Source organism: Oreochromis aureus, linkage group 5, assembly GCF_013358895.1.
Source record: "Oreochromis aureus strain Israel breed Guangdong linkage group 5, ZZ_aureus, whole genome shotgun sequence".
Lineage (NCBI taxonomy): Eukaryota > Metazoa > Chordata > Actinopteri > Cichliformes > Cichlidae > Oreochromis > Oreochromis aureus.
In genome coordinates, this window is record NC_052946.1 from 17754903 (window position 1) to 17779370 (window position 24468).

The following is a 24468-nucleotide window of genomic DNA, read 5'->3' on the forward strand; positions in this document are numbered from 1 at the left end:
AGAAGGGAAAAACAAAACAGGACTAAATCTGGAAACGTACGGAAGCGTAGGCAAGAGATGGGATGATTCAGAGACACCGAGAGAAAAGAGAGAAGTGTGAAAGCTGAGGACAAGAAAGGGAAAAATGGAAATGCAGAGAAGATAAAGCGATGAAGTCAGAAAAAGCTTATGAAGATGAGAATGATGCTGCATTCAGAGGACAGAAGAGGAGGAATCCCAAGCCACGGGTTTGACTTGATCGTATTCAAGTGATAGGTAAGCAGTGTCCTTTTGACACCATCTTCCATCCCTCCTGCCAACAGCCCATCTGCAGCTTCCTCCACCCCACCAGACCCAACACAGCCTGACTGAGCTCTTGGCTGGCCCCGAAGCGATACAGAAACTCTGCCAAACTCCTCTGTGGGCAAAGCTGTCAGGTTTTGAGTTACTAAAAATCCATCTGGAGAGCCTGTACACACTCTTACAGTAATTGTGTTGATCAGCAATGATTCATTCAGTATGTTCACCAGTAGCTGCCCTGGCTGCTTTTTAAACTTCATCTCCACATGTCTCTGAAACAACCTGTTATCCTTTTACAGTGCCTGAAAATGTCTGTACGAAGGGGAGATAGCTTTATATCAACTACAAGTATTGGCTGGCTGATGGAGGACCTTGATGTTTGTGAATCAGTCACTCAGTAGCATCATGTCCCATGGGCCTCAGTTTTAATCGGTGATTACAATTTAGGCTTCTGAGATGCACAGCAAAGAAAAATACAAATCTTTCTGGCACTAATTTTTTATTCTCTGCCCAGTTACAGCACAGAGGACAACAGAGACGAGATGAGGATTTTCTGATTTGGTTCCAACAAACCACAAAGTTAAAAGCACTAACGTGAAGTGAGCATCTTGTTACAAAGACAAAGGGTGGAATATAAAGTGGTGTGTTAAAAGCAAAGCAGCATAAAATTGGGACAAAATCATGATGGTTACACGAATCCCCAAAACAGAAGGCCTTCCAGCGCAAACCAAAACAGAAAGAGGTTCAAGGTCACAAATTTGTATGAATTCTTTACAGATGTGCAAGAAGTTTGCACTGTGAACATGTTATTACTTAAACAACATGAAACACATGCAGTCAACACATCATCCAAGTTCGCTCTGAGTAACTTTAAATCTACTTAGAAAATCTTAACCACTCAGAGAAATAGCTGACGATTTGTATCCGCAATTATATGCAAACTTCATCTTTAGATGAAGATCGTCAGTTATGACCAAACACTCCAGAAAAAAAAAATACACCAATACCTTTGAAACTGTAATTTGCTTAAACTTTAGTTAGTCTTATTTTGTAAAGGGTGAGAATGTGTGGCCTCACATGTTAGGCTAAAGGTGTTTTTAACTGTGGTGGATATTCAAACTGGGCCTCTGTTTCCTGCTTTATGATTGTTGGAATTTTTGGATTTGTTATTATGAAAGGATGAAAACAATAAGAATCACATTTTGCGTAATTGACATTACAGATGATACAAAGATTCTCCTCTTATATTTAAAAACTGACTAATCTGCTTGGTTTTAAACAGAACCTCTAACACAACTCTTAAGCAGAAGAGACGGCAAAGCTTAGGCAACCTACAACACAGCCATATAAATTGCCACACTGCTGACATCACTGTGGACAGGACGGCAACAGTGAAAGTGCTCCTGTTTGGAGGATATCGCCTGAGAGCCCACTCCAACACAATATCTGCTCGGCGACTGAGGGCCCTTTTTTTTCTGAAAATGGAAGAAAAGCAAACACTTCCATAAGTAATGCATGAACAGTACAGTTGGCCACACTCAGTCACACAATTTATTTTTAGCTTATGTGAACAGGCAGTTTCACTGCAGATAGGCAGAGAGGGAGATGGAGTCAGTGAAGGGGGAGGGGCTTGTGTGGCATTAAATGAATCTCAAAGTAATCACTGTTCCATCTGGATGATTTGAAAGTCATCTGTTTTTTTACGGCTGTGTCCTCACATTTAGTCTCCAGCAGTTGAAGCTGAAGGGTTAAACCGATGTGAAAGCATTGCATGCGATCAGTGAACTACAGGTGACGAGATCCCTGCATGAAAATATGTATGTGTGCTCCCTTATAATCCTTTTTCCATCAATTATTCCTAAAATGTGACTATCAAAAAAAAAAAAAACTATTACAATTACCAACATCTTGTTTTTGTACTTTTCCAAAAAGCTACTTTGAGTGAGGTTTTCCATGGGATTGGAAACACTCCAACACTTGCAGCTTGTAGCGGTGCCTCGCCCTGTGAATAAAGGGCACAGGAAAAACGAAAAAAAAAAACTGATATGGCAAGTTCTTAGAAGAAGGATCAGTTAGTGTGACGCGTCTCAATTTTTTACATCATCATAGAAAAAAAATCACAGTGCAATATGCTAGAAATTGCTCCGGAAGCATTTATAAAGACTGGGGTTTTCTCAGTTTACGATAACTAGCACAACAACTCAAACCACCTTTAGTAGATGGTGTGTTTTATGGATGCCCATAAATCCTATTAAAACCTATTAAAATTTGGAGTTAAAGTTCCAAAGTTTATGCTCTCCTTTACATGTTCCAATGACATCCAGTGGGCTGGATTGGAGATCTTTGCTGGGGCCATTCTGGCCTCTGGGTTTTATGTTTAACATCCCTAGTCTAGCGATAGAGGAACTCTCCATAGTGTCGGGCATCATACGAAGCTCAAACTATGAACACAGCCCAGAAGTAGTGAAAAAAAAATCCACGGGAACAGCAGAGCACCTGCAGATAACTCCACACCTCAACTTAATCTTTGTTAGTGTCCAGTGTGAGAAAAAAAATTGACTGTTCGGTAACACTCAGGGGACATACAGATGAGATAAAAGTGTAATTTTCAGATAAAAGTTATAAATGTTGTGTTTGGAGGACAAAACAAATTATGTGGAGGAACCATCATGATTTGGGACCTGGACAGATTAAGTCTGAATTTCATTGAGAAATTTTGCAGGAGCGTGTCGGAGCAGCAGTCCATGACCTTGGACCTCGGTTGTGTTGTGCAAGCGGAATGAGTCAAAGCACACAGGTACATCCACAATGACATTGTTAAAAAATAAATAAAACTAATGTTTTGCAATGGCCAAGATAAAATCCTGTTTTTCTGACATTCTGTTCAATAAGAACAACCCTGAAATATTTATGAGCTGAAATGTTTTTCTTGGGAGAGTTTTTCCTCCTCACCATTGTGCAAGTCTCATAAGTAAAGGTCGTCACTGTTTGACTCTTTATACGACATTTGACAACCTTCTCTGTACCCTTAATGATAAGTGTCGGTCCCCTAAATGTATATCACCACCATATTTCGGGCCTGCTTCTCGTGCAAGCAGGCCTGAAATATGACAGAAAGTGCTCAGTCCAGAAAAAAGAAACAAGGGTTACCCATAGCAGGCATCCAAGGGGGAACGAATTAAGGAGGGTCTATATTCAGGAATTCCCATACTTTACCAACACTTTTCAGTAAAGACACGAGGCACTACTGTTTTAGTCAGACTTGGCTTGCGTATTTGTGGGTAAATTGCAGGCCGTATTATAAAATGTTACCAGAAAAAGAGTTAAAAAGATGTATTATTTAGCTTGGCTTATTATAAAGACAAATGTGTCTACACACACTATAGACGCAAACAGTCAAAGAAATCTGCTCGAGGCAAATCACAGCCCCGCTGAGGTGATGAGGGCCTCACTCGTTAACCCACTTTCTCAGAGTGGCCCAGTCACGTCTGTCCTATTGGTGGAGAGGTCACCATCCGACTGTTTCAGTGTTACAGTCAGGCTGTGAGGCCACAGCCACTCTGCTCTCCTGTCTTTGTTCGACAGTCGCATCAGTAAAAGAAACCCGTGCGTCCACCTCGGACCGTACGTTTTCACTTTCCACGACGTGAAGGGGAGAAACATCAAAGCAGTGCCTTGTCTAAGCCCTCCACACTCTCACACTTTCTAGCTTCAGATTATTTGAATTGCAGCAGGCCTGCACTCTCCTTCCTCCCCACAGGCACTCAGTCTGAATAATAATTAGCTACTGCCCTCTATTTTCTTTCCCTGCTTCTTTCTCTCCCTCATCGCATTATCATTCAACTGCTTTCTCTCCAAAAAGAAAGAAAAAAGAAACAAACAACTTAAAGTCATGTTAACACCTGCTTTGTGAAAATTATATAAACACTTGCTAAAATATTACAGAGGAAACATGGATTTCCTGCTGTTTTCTCTCATCTTACAAGAGCGAATAAGCCTGATGATAATGTGTCTACTATAATCACACAAAAGCAAACTCCCAGGAGGATCCTCCAAACGGAATAAAACAAGTTTGTCAGTGAAGTATCCGAAGTTACCCAGAGTAACTGACATGTGGCCCCTCCTCTTTGGCACTGGGCCTCCTCTGCCTTTGTTGACTGAATTCAAGGGAACATGTATAAGATTGAACTGAAACCTGGTGGTGACATTTCAGCATTTTGTCCACGCATTAATAATATATTAAGGGGACAAAATATTAAGAACACATTTCAATTTGATTATCAGCTCTGGGATACACACTGGGATAATATAACTAGATAAAAAAAAATGTATGGTGTCTGTCTCTCTGTGTGAGCCATGTGACAGACTGGTGACCTGGTACATGGTGCACCCTGTAGATAAATATGTACATCCAAATACTTTTGTCTATATGGAACATAAATGTAGATCCTAGCAAATGGTTCATTTCCTTTGTATGATGCATGCTTTCTGTACTGAACAATCAGTCCAGACTGCTTGTGAATACAAGACCATGCAAGCGTATCAACAAGACCATGCAAGTGTGAATGACAGTTAGGGTGCTACTGACAAAACTTTTGGAGCTCTTTGTTTCTTCTGTGACTTCCATATTGTTCTCCTTTCCTCTACCTTGATCTTATTCTACACTGTCTGACATATCACACTTTTACACTGCTTTTTTTTTTAAAAGATCATTTCACCAATTCAAGGTGTCTTGTGCAATGTTTTATTTCATCAAACAAACAGATTTATCTTTTTTTATAGAATTTTATAATGATAGTTTTAGTAGTTATTGCCGTTTGGGAGGATACAAAAAACAACAATGGATTATCGAAAAGAGAGCAAAGAGAATTTCTGTGTACCTTTACTCTGTCAGACAATAAAACTGGAATTACAGGCACTGGTGAGTGAAAGAAAGTGCTTCAAAAAAAGCCTCAAGCTCTAAAACACACACACACACCACACACACGGTTTCCCTGTAGTTGATCTCTCAGGTGATTCGTTTTCCCTGAAATTGTAAGCAGGGTGTGGTTAACTCTGGCCAACAGTGCAATTCGTGTTTCCATGTTTCCCTCCACACTCTGAGCTCAAGACGTGTCTGGGATGAAACCGTGACTCAGTCGGCAGCCCTTCCACCTCCTTCCTTAGTTTCTTTCTTTGCTGGAAACAAGACTGAAAGAAAAGGGCGTGGAGACACACCTGACACACCGCATTTCAACATTTGCTGGAAGAAGCCGTTACAAACGTTGAACACCATCGAGCACATATCCTCCTACGGGATTTACACAACCAGTGAGACGCTGAGTTCTGGCTATAATATGTATGACAAATGATGTAAACCTAAAAACAAAAATGTCCCAGGAGCAGGGCCTTAATTATCACCGTGTCCAAAAACATCACCCAGTTGCTGACAGAGTGTTGCACGCTGTTAAAAGCAACCTTTATATCTGTTTTTATAGTTTTTTAATATTATGCTAACTTAGCAAATGCTATGATTTTGTGCTGTCTTTGACTGCATTAAATATGTCTTGCGTCTTACAAAGCGAGTCTAAACCCAGGCGAGGATTGTATCCCTGGTTTTAATCGTGTGTGTGTGTGTGTGTGTGTGTGTGTGTGTGTGTGTGTGTGTGTGTGTGTGTGTGTGTGTGTGTGTGTGTGTGTGTGTGTGTGTGTGTGTGTGTGTGTGTGTGTGTGTGTGTGTGTGTGTGTGTGTGGTGGTGGGGGATGAAATGCTGACTGTGAAGTTCAACACACTTTTAGATCGGCGTCACAGAACTGCCTGGTGAGCAGATGTCACAGTCAAATCCTTTCCAGTCAAGTCAGATTACATCAAGTGTATTTGTACAGCTGACTGTAACGTATAACTTCTCCCTGTGAGGGTTCATGACCAAGCCTGTACACTCTAGAACAGCAAAGGAAAACAGAAAATGAAAATGGGAGATAAAGCTATTATAAAAAAGTCTGGTAAGGTTTCAACATGGTGTAACAGCAAAGGTTAAGGATCAGTGAATGGAGCAGCAAGTGGAGGTGTGATTTAGTTGATGAGATCAGAACAATCAGCCTGGCGGAGCAGAAAAGCAGGCTACCTCTGCTTAACTCATTCATACTGTCATTTGCAATTCCTACGAAAACTCTTCACACACCAGTTTTCTTGCTGAGACCTGTACCAGTGGCCAGTATCCAAGTATGTGACATCAAACAAGAGGATTTGTGAACAAGTGATGTGGTCCTTATGAGCAAAATTTAAAAATAACTCAATAAAAAAAATGATTTGTTTTTCAAAATAAAAGTTGCATGTTGTATAAGAACAACAAAAGAACCAAAGGAGCTCACTTAAAAATTGTTTTGGTGTTAAGCAACACACATGAGAGTAGCCCTGTTTAATGCAAGGCCTGATACTTCCAAAGAACCATTCCACAAAGACAGTTTATTTTGGAGGACAGGAAAGCATGGCTTAACGTGAACCTCCAGAGAACCAGACGTGAAAACTACGATGGGCACTCCTCATTAACCACTGTGAGGTTTCCCTCAGAAGCATGTAGAAACTTCAAACACTTCAAATTCATGGTGAAAGACTATTTTCACCATGAATTCATTTAAGATGATTTTCTTTTTGATTTTATGTCTTTTTTATATTCCCTTCTATTAAAGTGTGCAGCTAAGCATTTACAAACTGACTTGTAAATAATTAAGAAAGCATTAAAAGGTTATTAGGCCTCTCATAAATATTATAGATACTATAACTTGCTTTAATTGTTAATGGTTTTGCTTAAGGATCCCTGCTCTGAAGAACTTTTTTGCCTCTTTGGTTATTTGAAGTGTGAGCGTTTCGTCTTGGGTTTTTCTTTTCTTACTTTTGCCAGGACCCCCTCCTTTGACCTCACAGTTATAATTATCCAATCAGATGCCTTGTTTTTAATCTGTTAGCGACTGCAGAACTTTTACTCGTCCCACCGAATAAAACTTCTTTGTTGCTGTATTCATATGCAAAAGATTCACGGAGGAACATTAAAAATGTAGAATATATACACCCATGAGGGGCTTTTATTTATACAGTTGAAACTATAACCAGCTAAAGTGTATAGTGCATTTCCTGTCTTCACGGGTTGATGGGAATTGGCTAATTGCTCTCAATGGACTAATATGATTTATAAGAAAATCCAACACTCAGCTGCATTTCTCCCCCACATTTGCAAAAGCATCTCAGCACATTATCATTGGTGGCAGAAGCCTCATGTTTCCCGTATAATGGTTTTAACAGCTTAGCACAGTGTGCAGTTGTGTTCCTGTATGTGCTTCAACATATGGCTGTTTTAATCTGATAAAGGCTTTATGGGAAATTTCAAAAGGAAAAAATACATGTGTAAGGGGGGATTTGGGGGGGGCACACAAGAGCTGTGTCCATACCACTGTTGGTGCAGCACGAGGAACATGACATACGAATCCATGACGATGATCTGGCAGGGTTTGAGACGAGGGCATCTGATGACATATTAAATCGGGGGTGGGGCAACTCCAGGCCTCAAGGGCCGGTGTCCTGCAGGTTTTAGATGTGTCCTTGATCCAACACAGCTGATTTAAATGGCTAAATTACCTCCTCAACATGTCTTGAAGTTCTTGTGAGGCTTGCTAATGAACTAATTATTTGATTCAGGTGTGTTGACCCAGGGTGAGATCTAAAACCTGCAGGACACCGGCCCTTGAGGCCTGGAGTTCCCCACCCCTGTGTTAAATGAACACGATGGCGCTTTAGAAGCAGATGAAATGAAATGCAAGATGAAATAGATTTACAGAAGTAAGCTTGTGAATTTTGCTCAGTCATTGAATGAGTATTTATTTGGAGTTGGCTCCAAAATGATCAACAACATGCTGAAGAGGTGCTTTTGTGCGACGGATGTTGATAAATGGATGGGTGAACAGTCAAGTGTAACGTAGTTTGCATATTACAGCCAACAAGGCCTCCAGGCAACAAAACTGCAGGCTAACATGTCTGTGTTAGGACAATGAACTTACATGTTTAACTCTATTTGAGTATGTTTGGTTTAATCACAGACACAGACATCCAGTCAAGGCAGGATCAGATGCCTTGTATCTGATTGAAAGGGTCAAGTGGCACAAGGGGTCTTTTAAGCTATTCCTCTGTAGTTCTTGTGCTTGAATTAGCAGCTACTATAACAGTATTTTCCAGTAATTGATTTGGGCTGAGTTATGATGAGGACAATTTATCAAAATATTAACCCACTGACAGGTACAATAAGTATAACATGTTGAGGTCAGGAGGCTCGGTCTGAAAGTTAAAGCAACGTAAACTAGAAAGAAACTTGGATTAAGTAGCAGTGCACTGCCTGGACTGAAGCATGTGAGGCCAAGTCAGACTGCCACTTCTATTTGCCACTTTTTAATAATTCAGCAAACAGCATATCGACTTAACCACTCTCTCTCTTTCCAACACTGTCACCCTCACGCTGGCATTTCTTTGACTTGCGCTATTTTTAGCGGAAAGTGGCGTGAGAATGGAAACTAACAGATCAGAGGAAGTTTAGCTTTAATTACCAGAAGGTGTTGGGAAGCACAACTTTAAAGCCAAAGGAGGCTAAAGACCCACCTGTGGTTCACTGTGAACTTGAAAGTGAGATGATTCAGTTACCCAGCTGGAGGGGTGCGCTCGAGTGTCATCTAAATAATTCAGTTTCTTTAGTACACAAAGCAGCAGAGGGTTTTTAGTAACAGTGTGTTTGCGCTCATGGTGAAAATGGACATGCAAAGTTTTACATGAAAACCATGATCCACAAATTAAAACAAACCAAACCGGATCCTGCTGTGAAACAAGTGGCAGAAGACTTCATCTTTTCATGGTGTAGGATCAAGCCTGTGGCCTGGGACAGTGAAGATCAGAGGGCAGCTCCTCTGCAACAGTTAATGAGCTTTTAAAGAGACAGGCTAAATCTGCTTCCTTCCTGTCCCAGTCCATGCTGTGTGCACACCAGCCACAAATAAATGGAGCTGTAAGCTCTGCAACACGAATACACACATTTTTAAAGCCTGGTACAAAAAAAGGGTTTGGTAGAGGTCATTTCACCAACAGTTACAAAGGATTAACTTCACTCAATTATACTATAAGGTTAATGTTATGTGATATTAAGGGTGTGGCTGCTTTAAGTGGGTGTTGACTGATGATGTTCAGTGTTTGGTTGCTCTAAAAGACACCCTAAGAGGTTAAATTTGCTGTTGCTGGCCAAAGTTAGCATCCCATCACAAATCAGAGTAAATCAGCCTAGCCAGCACTAGCAGACAACACTGCAGGTCTACCCTAATTTGAATGTGGTTATGTCCGGTTTAAAAATAAAGAAGCAAACAATACGACAGCCAAGCCAACTTCTAAAAACAAACCTGTCCATCTTTTATATACAGTCTGTCATAATCACAGACTATAACTGTATTAGGTCTTATTATAAAAAACAGCCCATTGAGTCACTCCAACATACACCCTACTTCTGCTCTTAACACTCTTCACTGCAGGAAATGCCAGCAGAACTACTTCAGTATTATTTTTTTTAGTCTGACACACAGGACAGCATCTCATCTATTTTTGTGGAGGGTAATACTGAAATAATAAAGCAATAGGGGGACAGAAGAAGACTGAGAAAAGTCATTTGTAGAGTCAGAGCGGATGGGAAAAGGAGGAGAGATCCCCCGCAGCAGTCCTGGCCCACTGTGACTCACAGGCTAAATGAGCCAGGCTTGTTGCCCCCTGATGCTCTGTGACCTAGATTGAGAGACGCAGGCAAGGCTATAATCTCTCATTTCTCTCCCTCTCTCTCAGTATGTAACGGGCTGCCGACATGAAAACCTGCATCCCCTCTGCAGCAGCATCGCAGGCAGACAGCGGGATGGATGCTGTTCATTAGAAAATACACACGTCCACTCAACAGCCGGCCCTTTGCAACAGGGACTGGGGAGCTCGTAAAAATATGAGAAAAAAAATACTACGTGAACACATAACTGCAGTCTTACTGGACTCGTGATGCATTTATGGTCAAACACATCCATGCAGAAAATCATGGCGCAGATGGCAAATATTATCATTACAGGCACCAAAATGATATCTAAGGTTCAACAATAATAGCAAAATGCTGTTTTTGTTTTGTTTTTAGCATTGCATAGGTTTGGGGGCAGCAAATTTAATCTGACAGTCTACTCAAATATCTCACCCACTGTTGGATAAACTGTCATAAAAATGCAGACGTATATTCATGATCTTCAAAGAATACACCATGGCAAAATGTGCAAACTATTACAAAGGTGTAGATAGGGTCCACTCCACGGGCTCACAGTGGCCAGATTTTTCAACGCGATAGTCCTGCAACTGTACAAGATGCTATCATCAAACTTTACTAGAGCTGAGTTGAGCTCAAAATGAAGCCCGAGTATGAAGATGGATCAGTGCCATCCCATAAATAGTGAATAAAGTGCCGGAAGTAGGGCCAAGGGGGCTGTGGGCCCTTCCCACAGTATGCTCCTGTACCAGAGTTTTTTCCCACATGATGTATTTCCATGTTTTTCCATTTGGTATATAAAACTGGTAGCATTTCAGCACTGAATGGAATAGAGTCAAAAAGCTTGACAGGTGTGTGAAAGTCATAGCTCAAGGGCAGGTGTGATCTGACAATGAAATGGTGTCACAGCTGCTGTGATCCCACAACACGAGTATTAAGTTCAAATCAATAATTGTCTGACTGGAGAATAACTAAACAGGATACTCAACATTGTTTGACAAGCTGCGCGGTTGTTTTTCACTTTCCCTCTTTTACTTTCATTCACTAACATACTCTGAAGACAGAAGCTGCTGATATTATGAAGCTCAAATGCAGAAAACAGAGGCTCCAAATTCCAGTTCAGTTCAAACAGCAAGTCTTTGACACCAACCAACCCCCCCCCCCCCCGCCTCAAAGGTTCTCTTTGTGTCCGTACAGTCAAAGAGGTTAAAGTAGGTGGAGCTGTGCCCTTTCTCTCCCTCTCCCTTTCTCTCTCTCACACACACAAATACAGAGGAATAAACACCCACACTGCAGCCCACAACTATTTCTGTCAAAAAAACGCTGATCCACATTTTCCTCTGTTTGTTGCTAGGGGAGTCCCATCTATGTGGGCAACAATGGGGGGATTGTTGCCATGTATAAGATAGCCATGAGAGAGCTTCAGACTCATTGGGGGTCCAGCTGCTGTTCGACTTGTCCCATTGTGTGTATTCTGAGCAGACGGCGAGGGCACTTTATCTCACTAGAAGTTGCGGATACAGAAGCAGGACATCTGGACAGCAGCGAACCTTTTCATTAGCAAGAGAATCATGTCTGATCTAAAGTTACAAACGATGCACTCACCCTCTGAGGCTCAGTCCCCAGAAGAGGGACAAGTGGTGTCGACTTACCTCACAATCTCACTAAAAGACTCTCGCAGGTAACTCTGACCACGGTACGCCCCTATGCTCAAAGATTCCTCCTTGCTGCACCAAAAGACCAGCAACAGCTGCTCCAGGCAGACCATCTGACAAGAACGAAGAAGCAACCGTTTGCGAGGTCATAACAAAGCAAAAACACCGAAAACTGTACACAGCTGAAATCAGATGACTTGAAATCAAATCAGATTCGAGTAAATAACGAGTAGTTTGAAACCTGATAGACATCTTTTAAAGAAAAGCACATTTGTTTCCTCCCATTATAAAAATAAAAATATACTAGAAAGAAATCATTTATCATAAATATCTATAAAAGTGCACAGAGAACCATTTTTAGCAAATTCCCTCCTGTGGCCCAGTGGTCCACGGTGTTAACTGGTTAAACTGGCTGGTCAAGTGTACCGAGCACAGCTTCTGTGGGTTACAGAAGAACTTTCCTCTAAAACTTATTGTTTTTCTTCTTCTAAGGAAAGAAGGCTACTCCATGCTGAAGACAACAGCGTCCCTCACAAACCAGCACAATCTGGCTCTAAGCAGTATTATTCAGTGAAGTAGCCACTGAGGACCCAAGAGGCATCTGTTTCTCAAATTAAGGACTCTGACATAATCTGGAGCATGTTTGAAGGTAGTGGTACACACACTCAGACCTCGCATTGAGTGGCCTTCATGTATTTAAAGAAAAAAGTCCTAACAGTTTATGAATAAACCTTTTTTTTATTGCTTTTGGCCATTTTAATAATAAGACCTGCAAAAACTGATGCTCCAGACACTCAACTAACTATATTTATAGTGGAACAGAGGATATTCATTTCTTTTACAAAGACGTTTCCAAACTACATGATAGGTTCTCTTACAGAAGATGTGACTTAAAAAACCTCAAACTCTTAAAACAGTAAGTTTCACAACCAAAGTGCTGCCTTTTGGGCTCAGTGGCACTTACATTTTGCAATCATGCCACAGTGCTCAAACACCAACCCACACCAGGTAAACTGATCTGACACTGCAGTCACCTAATTCATTCACAAACAAGCTTTTTTTTTTCTTTTTTAAAAGTTCATCAGGAAAAGTGCAGGATGATAACAATCGCAGTTATGAATGTGCCATTACTGCACGCCAGTGTGCACATCGTTACGGTTATTTCTCATTCGCTGCCTCTCAGCCACGTTCAATGAGATGAACATACAGTGAACATCCTCAATTATTCACTCTCATTATCACACTGCTGATTGGAGCCTATAATTAAAGACAACTCTTTCCCAGCACTAGCTCAGGTCTGAGCAGGCTGCAGTCACGCTCTGAGAGTCTAGTCTATTAAGAGTGGTGCTGTTTTGTTTATTTTGCAGTTCCTATAACCTGAATCTAAACCAAAAAGGGGGGAAACATTCTTTACATTTCACAGAGGTGTCACCTTTTGAATGAATAAAAAAAGAAAAGTCACAACACTTTTGCCGAGGCTCTTCTCGCTCTCGTGCCCATGTGAAGTTTCACCTCTTCTTTCACATGGGCTGGGCAACTCCAGGTAATTACACGGCTCTGCGCTGCAACAGAGACTGAGGCATCATTAGTGGCCCATGCTTCCTCCTGCATGGCTCTCCATGTGAAACACAACATTACTCATCCACCCCCAGGCACCTGAGAACTGCACAGCACCAATCAAGTTGCTGCACAGTGATTCACAGTGTGAGGAGGAGACTTGCATAACAGTCAGCTCCATATTCTCTCTTCTTCCAGCCATTCTTACAAAAATAAATAAATAAATAAATAAATGCACAAAATCCATTTTATTTGTGCAGCAGTTCAGGGTTCAGAGCGTTCAGAGAGCCCAATGAATCAGTTCGTGTCCACAAATGCTTCACACACAATGCCTTGACCCATTTCATTAGACAGGAATGTATGTGCTCTGTAAACATTGCGTGGGTTCATTAAGAATGTAGAGAAGGGGAAGCTAAAAAAATAAATAAATAAATAAATAAATAAATAAATAAAAATCCCAAATATTAAGGTGATCATGCTAAGAGCATGCCATACACACGAAGATGACTGATGGAGAAACAACAGCTGGAAAAGGAGGTCAGTTTGTTTTTATAAATTCTTGCAGTCGTGTCCCGATGCACTGCAGCAGCACCGACTCTCCTCCAGCTGACACGGGAAAGCAGACTGTGGATGACTGCACACAAACACGCTCACGCAGCCCTCTCTATTAACTTCAGCGAGCCGCAGCTTTCCCACCACCACCACCGCCACCTACTTATCGCCGCTGTATGCAAACCCTACCTTCGGATAGCTCCAGATCCAACTCCGCCAGCTGGTCCCTGACCTCTTTAGGCAGAGCCGACAGATCAACGCCGCGGTCGGCCATCGTTGGAAGCACAGCAGCCTGCGGGATGTTTGTGAAATCTCAAATGACAGCAGGTAAGATCCACCATGAAGCTCAGAGGAAGAGGTGGGGGGAGATTTAAAAAAAATCAAGATGTAGTAGTCGTGTTGTTTACTCCATCTCCGCGACTCCCCGACACCGCCATGACTGTGGGAGATGGGAACAACTCGCCAGAAGAGTCCGTCAGTCACATGACCGGGCTTGATGGTAATTGCCGTGACAGGATGGTGGGATGAAAAGCAGACTCTCTGCTCCCTCTGCTGTTGTGTTTTTATAGCTGGGAGAAAAAAGAAAAAGGAAAAAAAAAACAAAAAAAACCCAGCATTCCTGTCGCCTCAGCTCACCTGCCACCTTCCCCTCAGGTGGGTGCTAGCTCGAGTTTGTACACGTATTTTCATGCACTAATGGTGGAAGTGGTGCCAGGTTTTATTGGAGATATTTTGTGTGATGTTTCAAGGAAATATTTAATCCCCCGTGGATTGGGGGGGGGGGGCGTCTTTTCCTAATAAAAAATAGATAAATAAAAACAAAATATCTGAATAAAAAAAATGTAATGTTCACTTGCACAATTAACAAATTTAAGAAATTTTTCAGGCTGCGTAACTTTTTATTTATTTTCCACCTATTCCAAACAAAGATGGCGCCCGATGTACGCACTCATTTTTTTCTTTATATAAAACAGGCTCGCCGGTCAACTCAGTAGTCACACCTTTCTAGTACCAGGTTGGTCCCTCTTTTGCCTCCAGAACTGCTGATTCAACAAGGTGCTTCACATTCCCAAATGTGCTCTGGTATGGGTGCTCCATTGAGATCTGGTGACTGTGGAGGTCATTTGAGTACAGTGGCAAGCTCAAGAAACCAGTTTCAGATGATTTGAGCTTTGTGACATTTCACACTGTCTTGCTGGAAGATAGTGGCATAAAGAGATGGGCATAGACAGAAAGAGTGGAGTTTAAACAGTGCTCAGTTGGTTCTAATGGGCCCAAAGTCTGCCAAGAAAATATACTCCTTGCCATTTACACCACCAGCAGCAGCCTGAACACAAGGCAGGATGGATCCATGTTTTCTAGCCGTTTGCACAAAATGAAAAAATGAGTCTCATCAGACCTAAGAGCCAGTCTCCTATTATCCAGTTTTGGTGAACCTCAGTTTCCTGTTCGTTACTGGCAGGAATGGAACCCGCTGTGGTCTCTGCTGCTGTAGCTCATCTGCTTTAAGATTTGTCGTGCTGTGCATTCAGACACGCTCTTCTGCATACCTCGTTTGTAACAAGTATTTACTTGAGTTATCCTTGCTGTCAGTTCAAAGCAGTCTGGCGATTCTCTTCTTACATCAACAGAATTGCTGCTTACTGGATGCTTTCTTTTTCAGACCATTCTATGTAAAACTTTAATAGACTGGTTCTTATATGGCATCTTTCTACTCTGAGCATTCAGAGCACTTTATATACAACTTGCCTTATTCACTCATTCATACAAGCACTTTTTATCCAACATTCACACTCCAATGGATGCATCAGAGCGCAACATGAGGTTAGTATCTTGCCCAAGGATATCTGGCATACAGACTGGAGGAGCCAGGGATTGAACCACCAACTTTCCAATTAGTAGACGCCTCCTGAGCTAAAGCCAACCCAAACTTACAGCACCTGGTATGCCAAGGCGGTCTGCCATCAAAGTACTAACCAGGCCAGACCTGGTTACCTGCTTAGTTTTTGAGATCAGACAGGTTTGGGTGTGCTCAGGGTGGCATGGAAATAACCATCTCTAGGCTGGTGTGCTTGTATGAAAAATCCTACTAGATAACCAGTTTCTGAAATACTCAGACCACCCCCACCTGACACAACAACTATGCCATGTTCAAAGTCCCTTTAAAGCTAATGATCAGTTTGAACTTCAGGGGTTTGTCTTAACCACGTCAAGCCCTGTTGAGATCTGTGTGCAACTATGTTATTTGAGTAAATACTGTTAATTTGTATAATTATAATAATATTTATATTATAAATAGAATTTGTGTTTCTATGTATCTTCGTTGTTGCCCTTTTGGCCAGGTTAATCAACCTATTTTGACAGCAGTAAAGGCAACACTATGTTTAGAGTTATGTTTCAATCAGTGGTCTAGATCCTGCATTTAACACCCTTTAACCAGTTTTCCACCAACCCCTCCAAAAAAGGGGAAATTTTTATGCTATTATTTCATCAGCTGCACCCAAAAAGATGCTATAAGTTTAATGAAAAATGACTTGCAGGCTTAAAAGCAGCTTACTTTTAACCCCAACATACTATTACTGAAGCACAAATCAGGTTCATTAATTTATTTTTATTATTTGCTCAAGACAACTTATTCATTAGTTGAGACTGTACACAAATAATGTATCCCATCTTGAGGCCTGAGTAAACTCCTTCCAAGACATTTTCCCATGTGGATTCACTGTCGCTAAACACTTAAAAACTGTCCTCTTTACAAATTAAGGGGAAGTACTATTACATGAATTGGGGTGGGGGGTGGGGGGTCTAACATACCCACAGAGCAAAAATAAACATCTTAAAACAAAGACATGTTATAAAAGAGCAGCAGGGAGGGGGGCAATATGATAGTCTTGGAAGTACAATGCCATATAAAATAAGCTGCATTTTAAAACTTGCAATTAAAAAGAAGCACCGTGCACAAGTATTGAGTCTACTTCATTATACAAGACGGCTCGTCAAAAGTTGGAAAGCACACAAGACCAGGACACCTGTAACTCTCTAAAAATGCGCGCTAATCACAAATCTCATTCACTCAAGAATACTTATCTTCACATTTGCTTTGGTCACCTCATAACTTTAGCTTTTAAAACTCGACCAAACACCCACCACCCCCTCAGCAGCTGGGCTACACATGTCAGCTAAATGCAAGAACATCGATATTCAATAGAAAAATATATTGCACTAGTCTTTCCTCAACTGAAATGCGTGGGTACTGGAGTTTAAAAATCTACGTATGATTATCATTTAAAGGCCGTCTAAAGGATCAAACTTTTCAAGTGTGTTACATTAGGACCGAGGATGGAATCCTTACAACGATTTTTGCATTGATAACAATGTTAGAGAACCGAAAAATAACAAGAAAACAGTGAATAGGATGAATCACAAACAGTGGTAAATCTTCACCCTTAATACTCCATGCAGTCATTAGGGTTTGATACACAGGACTAACATGTCATCCATTCTGAATGGGTTAAAATACATGATTTAAAAAAAAAAAAAAAAAAGTGTCAGGCACACAATCACAGGGTAAACAGTGTACACCATCTACAATTTGGTTTGCTAAGAACTCAGCTGACTAAAGCAACAAGTGTATTAACTCAAAACTGAAAGAACAGGTTGAAAACAAAACAATAGAAACACTTTCCAGGCTACTGCTCACTGCATTCAGCTCTCCTCAGACTTTCACTGCATTAGCAAAACATTATCTGACTAACATATCGGGCATAAAAAATCTTTTCTTACACATGAAAAATACAAGATATTTTACAGAAAAAGTGTCAGCCTGGGAAGGACAAAAAAAAAGAAAAAAAAGAACTCATCACAACCAGTGTGTGGGAAGAAGGTGGACTACAGTGGCTTTGTGAAAGGAAGTTATAAAAAAAACGATGTTTCTGATGCGATGATTTTCCATTCAGATTTTTCTTCTCGAGCCTTTAAACCTTTCCCAAGTGTCAGAACTGAACAAGAACTTACCCCAAACCCTGCAGAGTGAGTGTCTGACGTGTAATTCATATTTACATAGAGAGAGTGACGAAGCTTCGATGAAAAAGGGAGCCTGCTTGGAGTGGAGGGCTGACGGAGCCACTGTGCCGCATCTTTGTGTGATTATCGTCGACTGTGAGGGAATTGGGAAGTGGATCTTAGTTTTGGGGTGTGGGTTGGAAGGGGAGGGGGATTTGAGGGCAGGTTCCTCTTTTCAGAAATCTTTGCACGAGTCCGACCTCCGAATGCCACTCAAGTTCATTCTGGTCTATTAAGTGTCTGCGGATCATCTCGGGGCGGACTGCGGCTGCGTTGCCATGACAACCCCTGCAGCCTGGCCCGATCCCATGCCGGCCAAGACCGACATGGCCACCGCCTCTGCAGCCCGCACGCTCAGCCCGTTGATGGTGGCCCCCGGACTTGTTGCCGAGGGCGACGGCACGTGCTGAATGACTGCCGCCGGGGAGCCAATGGGTTCAGTGGAAGTATCCCTGGAGGTTTCCTCTCCTCCTGCAGCTACAGACAGAGAGAGCAACATTCACCCTTAGAGAGGTGAGCGAGTAAAAATAATGCATTAGATGGGATGAGGTGACAGATGAATCCTGGCACAAGTGACACAGTACAAGAAGTCTGATGGTCAGTTCGTTATCTCAACTGGTTACCTAATAAAGCTGCCTTCTTCTGCATAATAGTGACAGGGCAGTCCTTGTGGGCCAGGAGAAGCTGCTTCAGCTGTGCCACCTCATTCCTCAGATGGGTTACTTCATTCTGATGGCAGCACAAAAAGAAATACAGTACATAAATCATTCCCATCATGCCCCGTTCTTACCATATCACCACAGAAACCCATTTATGACCGCCAGGGTGTTTACATGCTTGATGTACGCTCTGGAGACGACTCACTGTGAGGGAGACGTTCATGTTGGCCAGATCTTCTGCTTTTTTCTCCAGAGAGTTCACCCACAGCTTCCGCTTTTGCCTGCAGCGGGAAGCAGCTGCCCGATTCCTTTCCAGAAAACGCTGCCTCCTCTCGTCAGGGTCCATCTCTGCTGCTCGCCGCCGCCTGCCCCCTGTTGGCTGAGCAGGGGACACCTGGAGAATGAGGAGGGGGTAAAAGTTGGCTACTTGTAAACCCAAATGTGATCAGTAAGTGGGGGAAAACAGAACAACTCCATAAGGAACTCCTGACATTTAACAGGGGTAAGAATTCAGGAGTAGCAGACAATTTGGTGCACTTAACTGTCAAATTAAAGCATCCAAGCCTAAAACACTTAATCCAGTGCTCATGGTTGACTTAAACTGGCTCAGCCTTTATTTTGCATACATGAGCACAAATTTTGGACAAGCCTGACATTCTGCTAAATTTTTCTCTTTGATGCCATCAATAATGTGAAAACTACAGCTTTTAGTATTCAGTCTCATTTAGCTTTTTGAGGGAACATTCAAATGTTTTCCTTCATCACACACATTTAACAGTCTAGTCCTAGGTGTGCTCTAGGACCACATAACTTGTGTGATATGTGCACTACCTACCTGTGGTTGGGCAGGTGATGGTGCATCAGAGTTTTGAGAGGGCTGCTGGCTTTGTTCCTGTCGCTGTGGAACAGCAGGGATGGATCCTGACCCCCCACCGATGCCATCTTGTGCTCCTGGGCCCTGATGAGTTAGAGCTGCCTTCAACCGCTAAAAAGACACAGAGACAACACCCAGGTCATGTAAAAGTTTTATAAATGTCATTAGCTTGTTTATGTAAATGAAATTTTTAGCCTGCAGCCTACAAAATGATTAAAGTACAACTGATGCTCTCACCATCTTTGCCTCAGAGTGAAGAGTATAGCCAGATGGGGAGGATGAACCACTGCTAGCCCCTCCAACAGGCGGTCCTGGAATCCCAGGGATGTTAGGCACTGTGTTCACTGGCCTCGCAAGCTCCACATAGCAACAAATATCCATGAAGTGGAAGAGAGGGAAAAATCAAAAGGATATGTTAAAATACCATCCCAAGTACAATTTGTTGTATAGTTTTTCATTTTTCTGGAAAATATCTTACAGATATAACTGAGGTCATCTGCACAGGACTGGGCAGGAGAGGAACTGGCTGCCCATTAGGGAGGTGCCTCACCAATGGATACGAGCCTGTGGGAGAGCTGTTGGCAAGATTAGACATTTGTAAATAGGTGCTTCCCCACTGTGTTCCCACTGATAGAGCAGAGATCAGGGACCAGGCTTACAGCGTTTCACTTTTCCAATGAACACTTCTTCATGAGTTAACTGTACAGAGCTTACACAAGCAGCACGAACATGTGACTCAAAAGTTCTCAAAGGTAAGTTTGACTTGAGGAACAAGGAAGTCTGGAGAATCGGAGTGGTACAGAGCTGCAGCTCTCCAATACCTGCCTCAATTTCCATAGTAGATCAAGACACATACGATGATAGTAACCATACTTCTTTAGGAAATTAAAAAACAAAAAGATGCTTTGTGTTATCCTTTCTGGACACAACACTGCACCATGAGCTTCACCGATTAGCGTTTTTATTTGACCTTCCATAGTAGACTTCATGTAGTAATAGATATTCACCTCCCTCTAATTTTAAAAATTCACTCCTGCAGGTGTACCAGGTCTCTGTTGTAGCAACTGTTGCCTCTCCATTGAGTCTCAATCCCATGACAGGAAGGAGCCTAACTCCACTGTGTTGATCTGCGACTGAAGTCAGTAGTCCTTGTTCTACTCTCTAGATCCACTGCAAGCTGCAGGACCACTCTAACGAGCACATTCATGTGCTGCTACACTAAACTGTGGTACAACACAACGTCTACAGCTGCTAACTGTAATCCAAGTCTACGGATAAGAGATTCGCTGGAGAGGCAGCTATATTTTTAAGATTGGGGGGAGTGTCTCAAAAAAGTTGAAATATTGGTAGAGAAACAATTTGTTAAAAAAAAGAAAAAAGTGATGCTTTCTTTTGCACAAAAAAAACAAAAACTGCAACAGCTCTACGATGGCCATAAATGATGGCTAATAAATAACAGACACAGAGTCTAAAAGGCACTTTATGGTTCAATAAAACCAGACTGACAAATATAGACTTTCTAATTAATCGGAGCATATCTCCCCACCAGGTAAAAATCAAACAGCCCCATCTTTAATTTCTGGTTGGACTGGATTACTGACTTTCTTGCTAGTTGGTGATGTGAAATGAAGACCTATAATTTCTACATTTTACCAGCAGTTAATTCATTTTAAGTTTTACAAATTATCAGCATGGTCAACAAACAGTAAAGCAAACCAAAGCAACCTAAATTATTTTACCCAAGCTGTCTGTTGGAGGGTGGAGCTTGTGTGATGACGGAGGTTGGAGATGGCAACGTGGGGTGTAGTGAGTCATTACTCATGTGAAGGGGAAGAGAACCAGGACGCACAATAGTTGGAGTGGGAGCAGAGCTTGCCACGGGCTTTGTGTAGATCTCCTGTTAATAAATTAAGCAATATAACTATTTTTGTGTGTCCATCATTTTTACCTGCGTACAAGGACAGCAAATTACAACACAGCTCTCACCCTAGAGTCTCCGCTGTTTTCTGACATGCTGGACGAGGAATCAGGAGTTCCAGGAGGAGAAGAATCAACTTGTAAGGGCCCCTCATCCTCATCTTTTACTTCAGATGGTGTTTGTAAAGGTGCGGCCTTGAAGACCAAAAGCAAAGATGAGAAGATGAAAGCCTTCAGATTTTATCTCGAAACCAGCACACCGCTTGATCTACAGTAACTCTGTCTTTCTCACCGGGTTTTTCGTCCTCTGCTCATCTTCCTGTGTTTTGCAAAACTCTTGCTCGAAGGAGGTGGCCAGCTCATTGAACAAACCGACCTCCTCACAGTTCTTCAGAAAACGTGTGGGAGTGGGGGTTTGGTCTGCCAAAAAACAAAACAAAAACTGTCAGTATTAGGGGACAAAAATATCACCTTCAGCACTGACCACCTCCTCTGCTCAGCTTAATTTAACAGACAAAGACAAATGGCGATGCCATTACCTGCAATGATAACAGAGTCTGTCCTGGCAGGACCAAATTTTAATGTCATTTCATGCTTGTGTTTGTGTACTGACAGGTGATCTTCATTTGTGAATCTCTGCAAAAGACACCACACATGACATTTAAGGAATATCAAGACAGTTTTAACCCTGATGCGAGATTAATAACGCCTGGTTTCCACTATTAAAGCAATGTTTCATCATACATTACACGGCACCTTATAAGCAATCGTAATTGGTGAGCTAAGCTGGGTTCATTTAATAACAAGAGAATAAAAAGCAGAGATTCAGACTCCTCTGGCTGTTTAAAGTTAGAGGTATGTCTTAAGAAATCATACCTGCCCACATCCTGGGGCAGTGCATACAAAGGGCCGGTCATCCGCCATCTCAGACAAATGATCTGTAAAAGAAAGCAACAAACACAGCAATGCCATCTAATTTATTAAGCAATAAACCAGCTGATGCTCAGGTTCCCAGGACATATTACATAAAGGCACCAGATATGTTACTACCAAATGTTATTAACCTACAGCATCAGTTTGAGTGTCATGGAGCTGTTAAGAACTACAATCTAAATCGTCATAATTTACACGTGCCTGCTCATCTGTCACCATAATCACACTAACATCTGGATAGGAGGGACACAGGCCGAAGACTGTGGGCCTGTTTTGAGCATTTCTTTAGACTCGGTTGGGTATAATGTGGGACTAGCGTTCAACGATGAGGCAGCAAGAGCCAAAGCACCCCACCATGCAACCTCCACTTAGCAGCATCGAGTCACTGGCGTTGGCTATTAGCGCTGTCGATGTAGTCCGGCTATGTAGCTAGCTATAAGACATGGGTTACAGACTGTGGACAGGACACACAGGTTACCAATCCATTACTGGTTAGCTATGACTTTATGAGAAATGGGCCGCAAGGTAGCACATCCACATTGCTAAGCACGTGAAATACTGTTTTCCACAACCTGACATACGTGTCATTATAACGAACATGGAAGCTAACATTGAACAAACTCATTCCAAATATCAGAAGGCGCGGCACGTCTAGCAAAAAAAGCTGTTTAGTGCAAGTACATTCCCCTAGCTGAGCTCATGCTAAGTGCTAATGGAAGCTTCGTTAGCTTGCCTTAAGTTACACTAACACGTCCGCCAACTTAGTAGCTAGCATTACACGTTAGCACGCTAATGCTAAATAGTGCCCATATACCAAGCCACGACTGTATGAGCGCGGTGCATGCCTTATGAATATCCAGACACACATATACACACACATTTTTTTTCTTTAAATGACGACTTACATTACATTTTTATTAAAATATGCGCTAAACATACCCCACGTTTAGAGTGCCTCTTCACTCCCCCCCTCCCAGCTCCGGACAGCGCTGCTGTGCTGCTGCTTGGCCGTTGTTGACACTCTTGACACTTCCATTACCCAAATACCGCGAGAGAACTTGGAAGAGTTATTACGTAACAGGATTTCTCTGTACGGCAGGGATCGTAGATTTAACACGAAATAAGATCGTAATGATTCATATAATATCATATTCCTCAACTTTTCTCAATGTGCCGTTATGTCAACTCTACACATATTATATTCCGCTGTGTTCGCGTCAACTACCAGCGAAAGCTATGAACACACCCACTGAAGACTAAGCCAAACGCGCCTACAGCAGTTACATAATGTTTATTTCCGGATGTTTACTTGGCAGATGGCATGTTCAAATCCTTGAACAGATTTTGTTTTCTGGCTTAAAACACAAAAAAAACAAAACCCATTTTAAAAAATAAACCTTTATTTTTTTTGAATACATCAAGCTACTATAATTCAGCGTATGTACTCCGAACAATTTCCAGCCCATTTAAAGAAAAGGAAAAAAAAATAATATCAGGATTCGCACAAGATTGAAATTGTTTGGGTAAGTTTAAAAAAAAAAAAAAAAAAAAAAAAAAAAAAAAAAAAAAGAAAAACATGCACACAGAGCAAACCCTACAGAATGAACTGGAACTTTTGTTGCCTCAAAAGGAGGTGGTTTTGTGAACTTTATCACGTTCAGTATGACAAGTTTACACCCTTTACAGCATTTTTACAACGAAATTAAATCCCATTAAGGCACTAGGAGTTAGGTTTGATAACTCCTTATAGTCTAAAACACAAGCAGTGTCAGTCAGCTGCACACTTTAAAAACAAAACAAAAAAAACAGTATAAACTACAGATTACTACAGTGTACAGCCTGTCTTGTAAATTCCCTGTTAACATGTGAATTCTCTCTCTTTTAGCCATATTTAAGAAAATCTAAGTACAAGTTGAAAAATCCATCCCAATACCCTTCTGTCATTTGTAACTGAAAGATATTCATTGTCCAGCCAAAAGCTGCATTACAGATCAGAACCTAACAGCTAAGAAACATTAGTCTACACACTAATTCACCAATATTACAAACACTGAATACCATGTAGTCAAAGTCAACAATATAAAATACACTACCATGTGGACAAACAAAAACTGAATTTGCATACACAAAGAAATAAAATACATAGATGTTAAAATCATTTGAAAAAGTGGTTTGAGAGCCACAGC

General features: G+C 41.7%; 2 protein-coding genes across 5 annotated transcripts in view; both read right to left on the minus strand.

Annotated features, from left to right (window-relative positions):
- The window catches only part of dip2bb (disco-interacting protein 2 homolog Bb), a 54251-nt gene extending 39785 nt beyond the window's left edge, over positions 1–14466 (minus strand). Inside the window, exon 1 of one of the 2 annotated variants that reach the window (XM_039612321.1) lies at positions 14027–14466. In XM_039612321.1, the coding sequence (XP_039468255.1) occupies positions 14027–14111 (85 nt within the window). In that variant the 5' untranslated portion in view covers positions 14112–14466. The remainder of the gene's footprint in view (positions 1–14026) is intronic. The other variant, XM_039612322.1, reaches the window with a different exon arrangement.
- A 1962-nt stretch (positions 14467–16428) lies between these two features.
- atf7b (activating transcription factor 7b) lies at positions 16429–23526 on the minus strand. Of its 3 annotated transcripts, none has more exons than XM_039611846.1 (12): positions 23222–23526; positions 22226–22287; positions 21889–21985; positions 21642–21769; positions 21419–21544; positions 21172–21329; positions 19911–20007; positions 19670–19789; positions 19394–19543; positions 18764–18937; positions 18523–18628; positions 16429–18376 (listed from the first exon to the last, which is right to left on the minus strand). In XM_039611846.1, the coding sequence occupies exons 2-12, from the start codon at positions 22271–22273 to the stop codon at positions 18147–18149; spliced, it is 1434 nt and encodes a 477-aa protein (XP_039467780.1). In that variant the 5' UTR covers positions 22274–22287; positions 23222–23526; the 3' UTR covers positions 16429–18146. The 3 variants fall into 3 exon arrangements, with proteins under 3 accessions (XP_039467780.1, XP_031595773.1, XP_031595774.2); XM_031739913.2 differs by having other exon boundaries at positions 18764–18952; positions 23222–23522; XM_031739914.2 differs by having other exon boundaries at positions 18235–18403; positions 18764–18952; positions 23222–23521.
- Between the last annotated feature and the right edge of the window lie 942 nt (positions 23527–24468).

Bases quoted from the DNA above. Each gene is read 5' to 3' on its own strand.
- atf7b (XM_031739913.2), bottom strand. From the start codon at position 22,273: ATGGCGGATGACCGGCCCTTTGTATGCACTGCCCCAGGATGTGGGCAG. The intron at 19,790-19,910 runs GTAAGATATTTT...TGCTATGTGGAG, and splicing joins AGATGACCTCAGTTATATCT to CTTGCGAGGCCAGTGAACAC. The intron at 18,953-19,393 runs GTAGGTAGTGCA...CTCATTCTCCAG, and splicing joins CATCACCTGCCCAACCACAG to GTGTCCCCTGCTCAGCCAAC.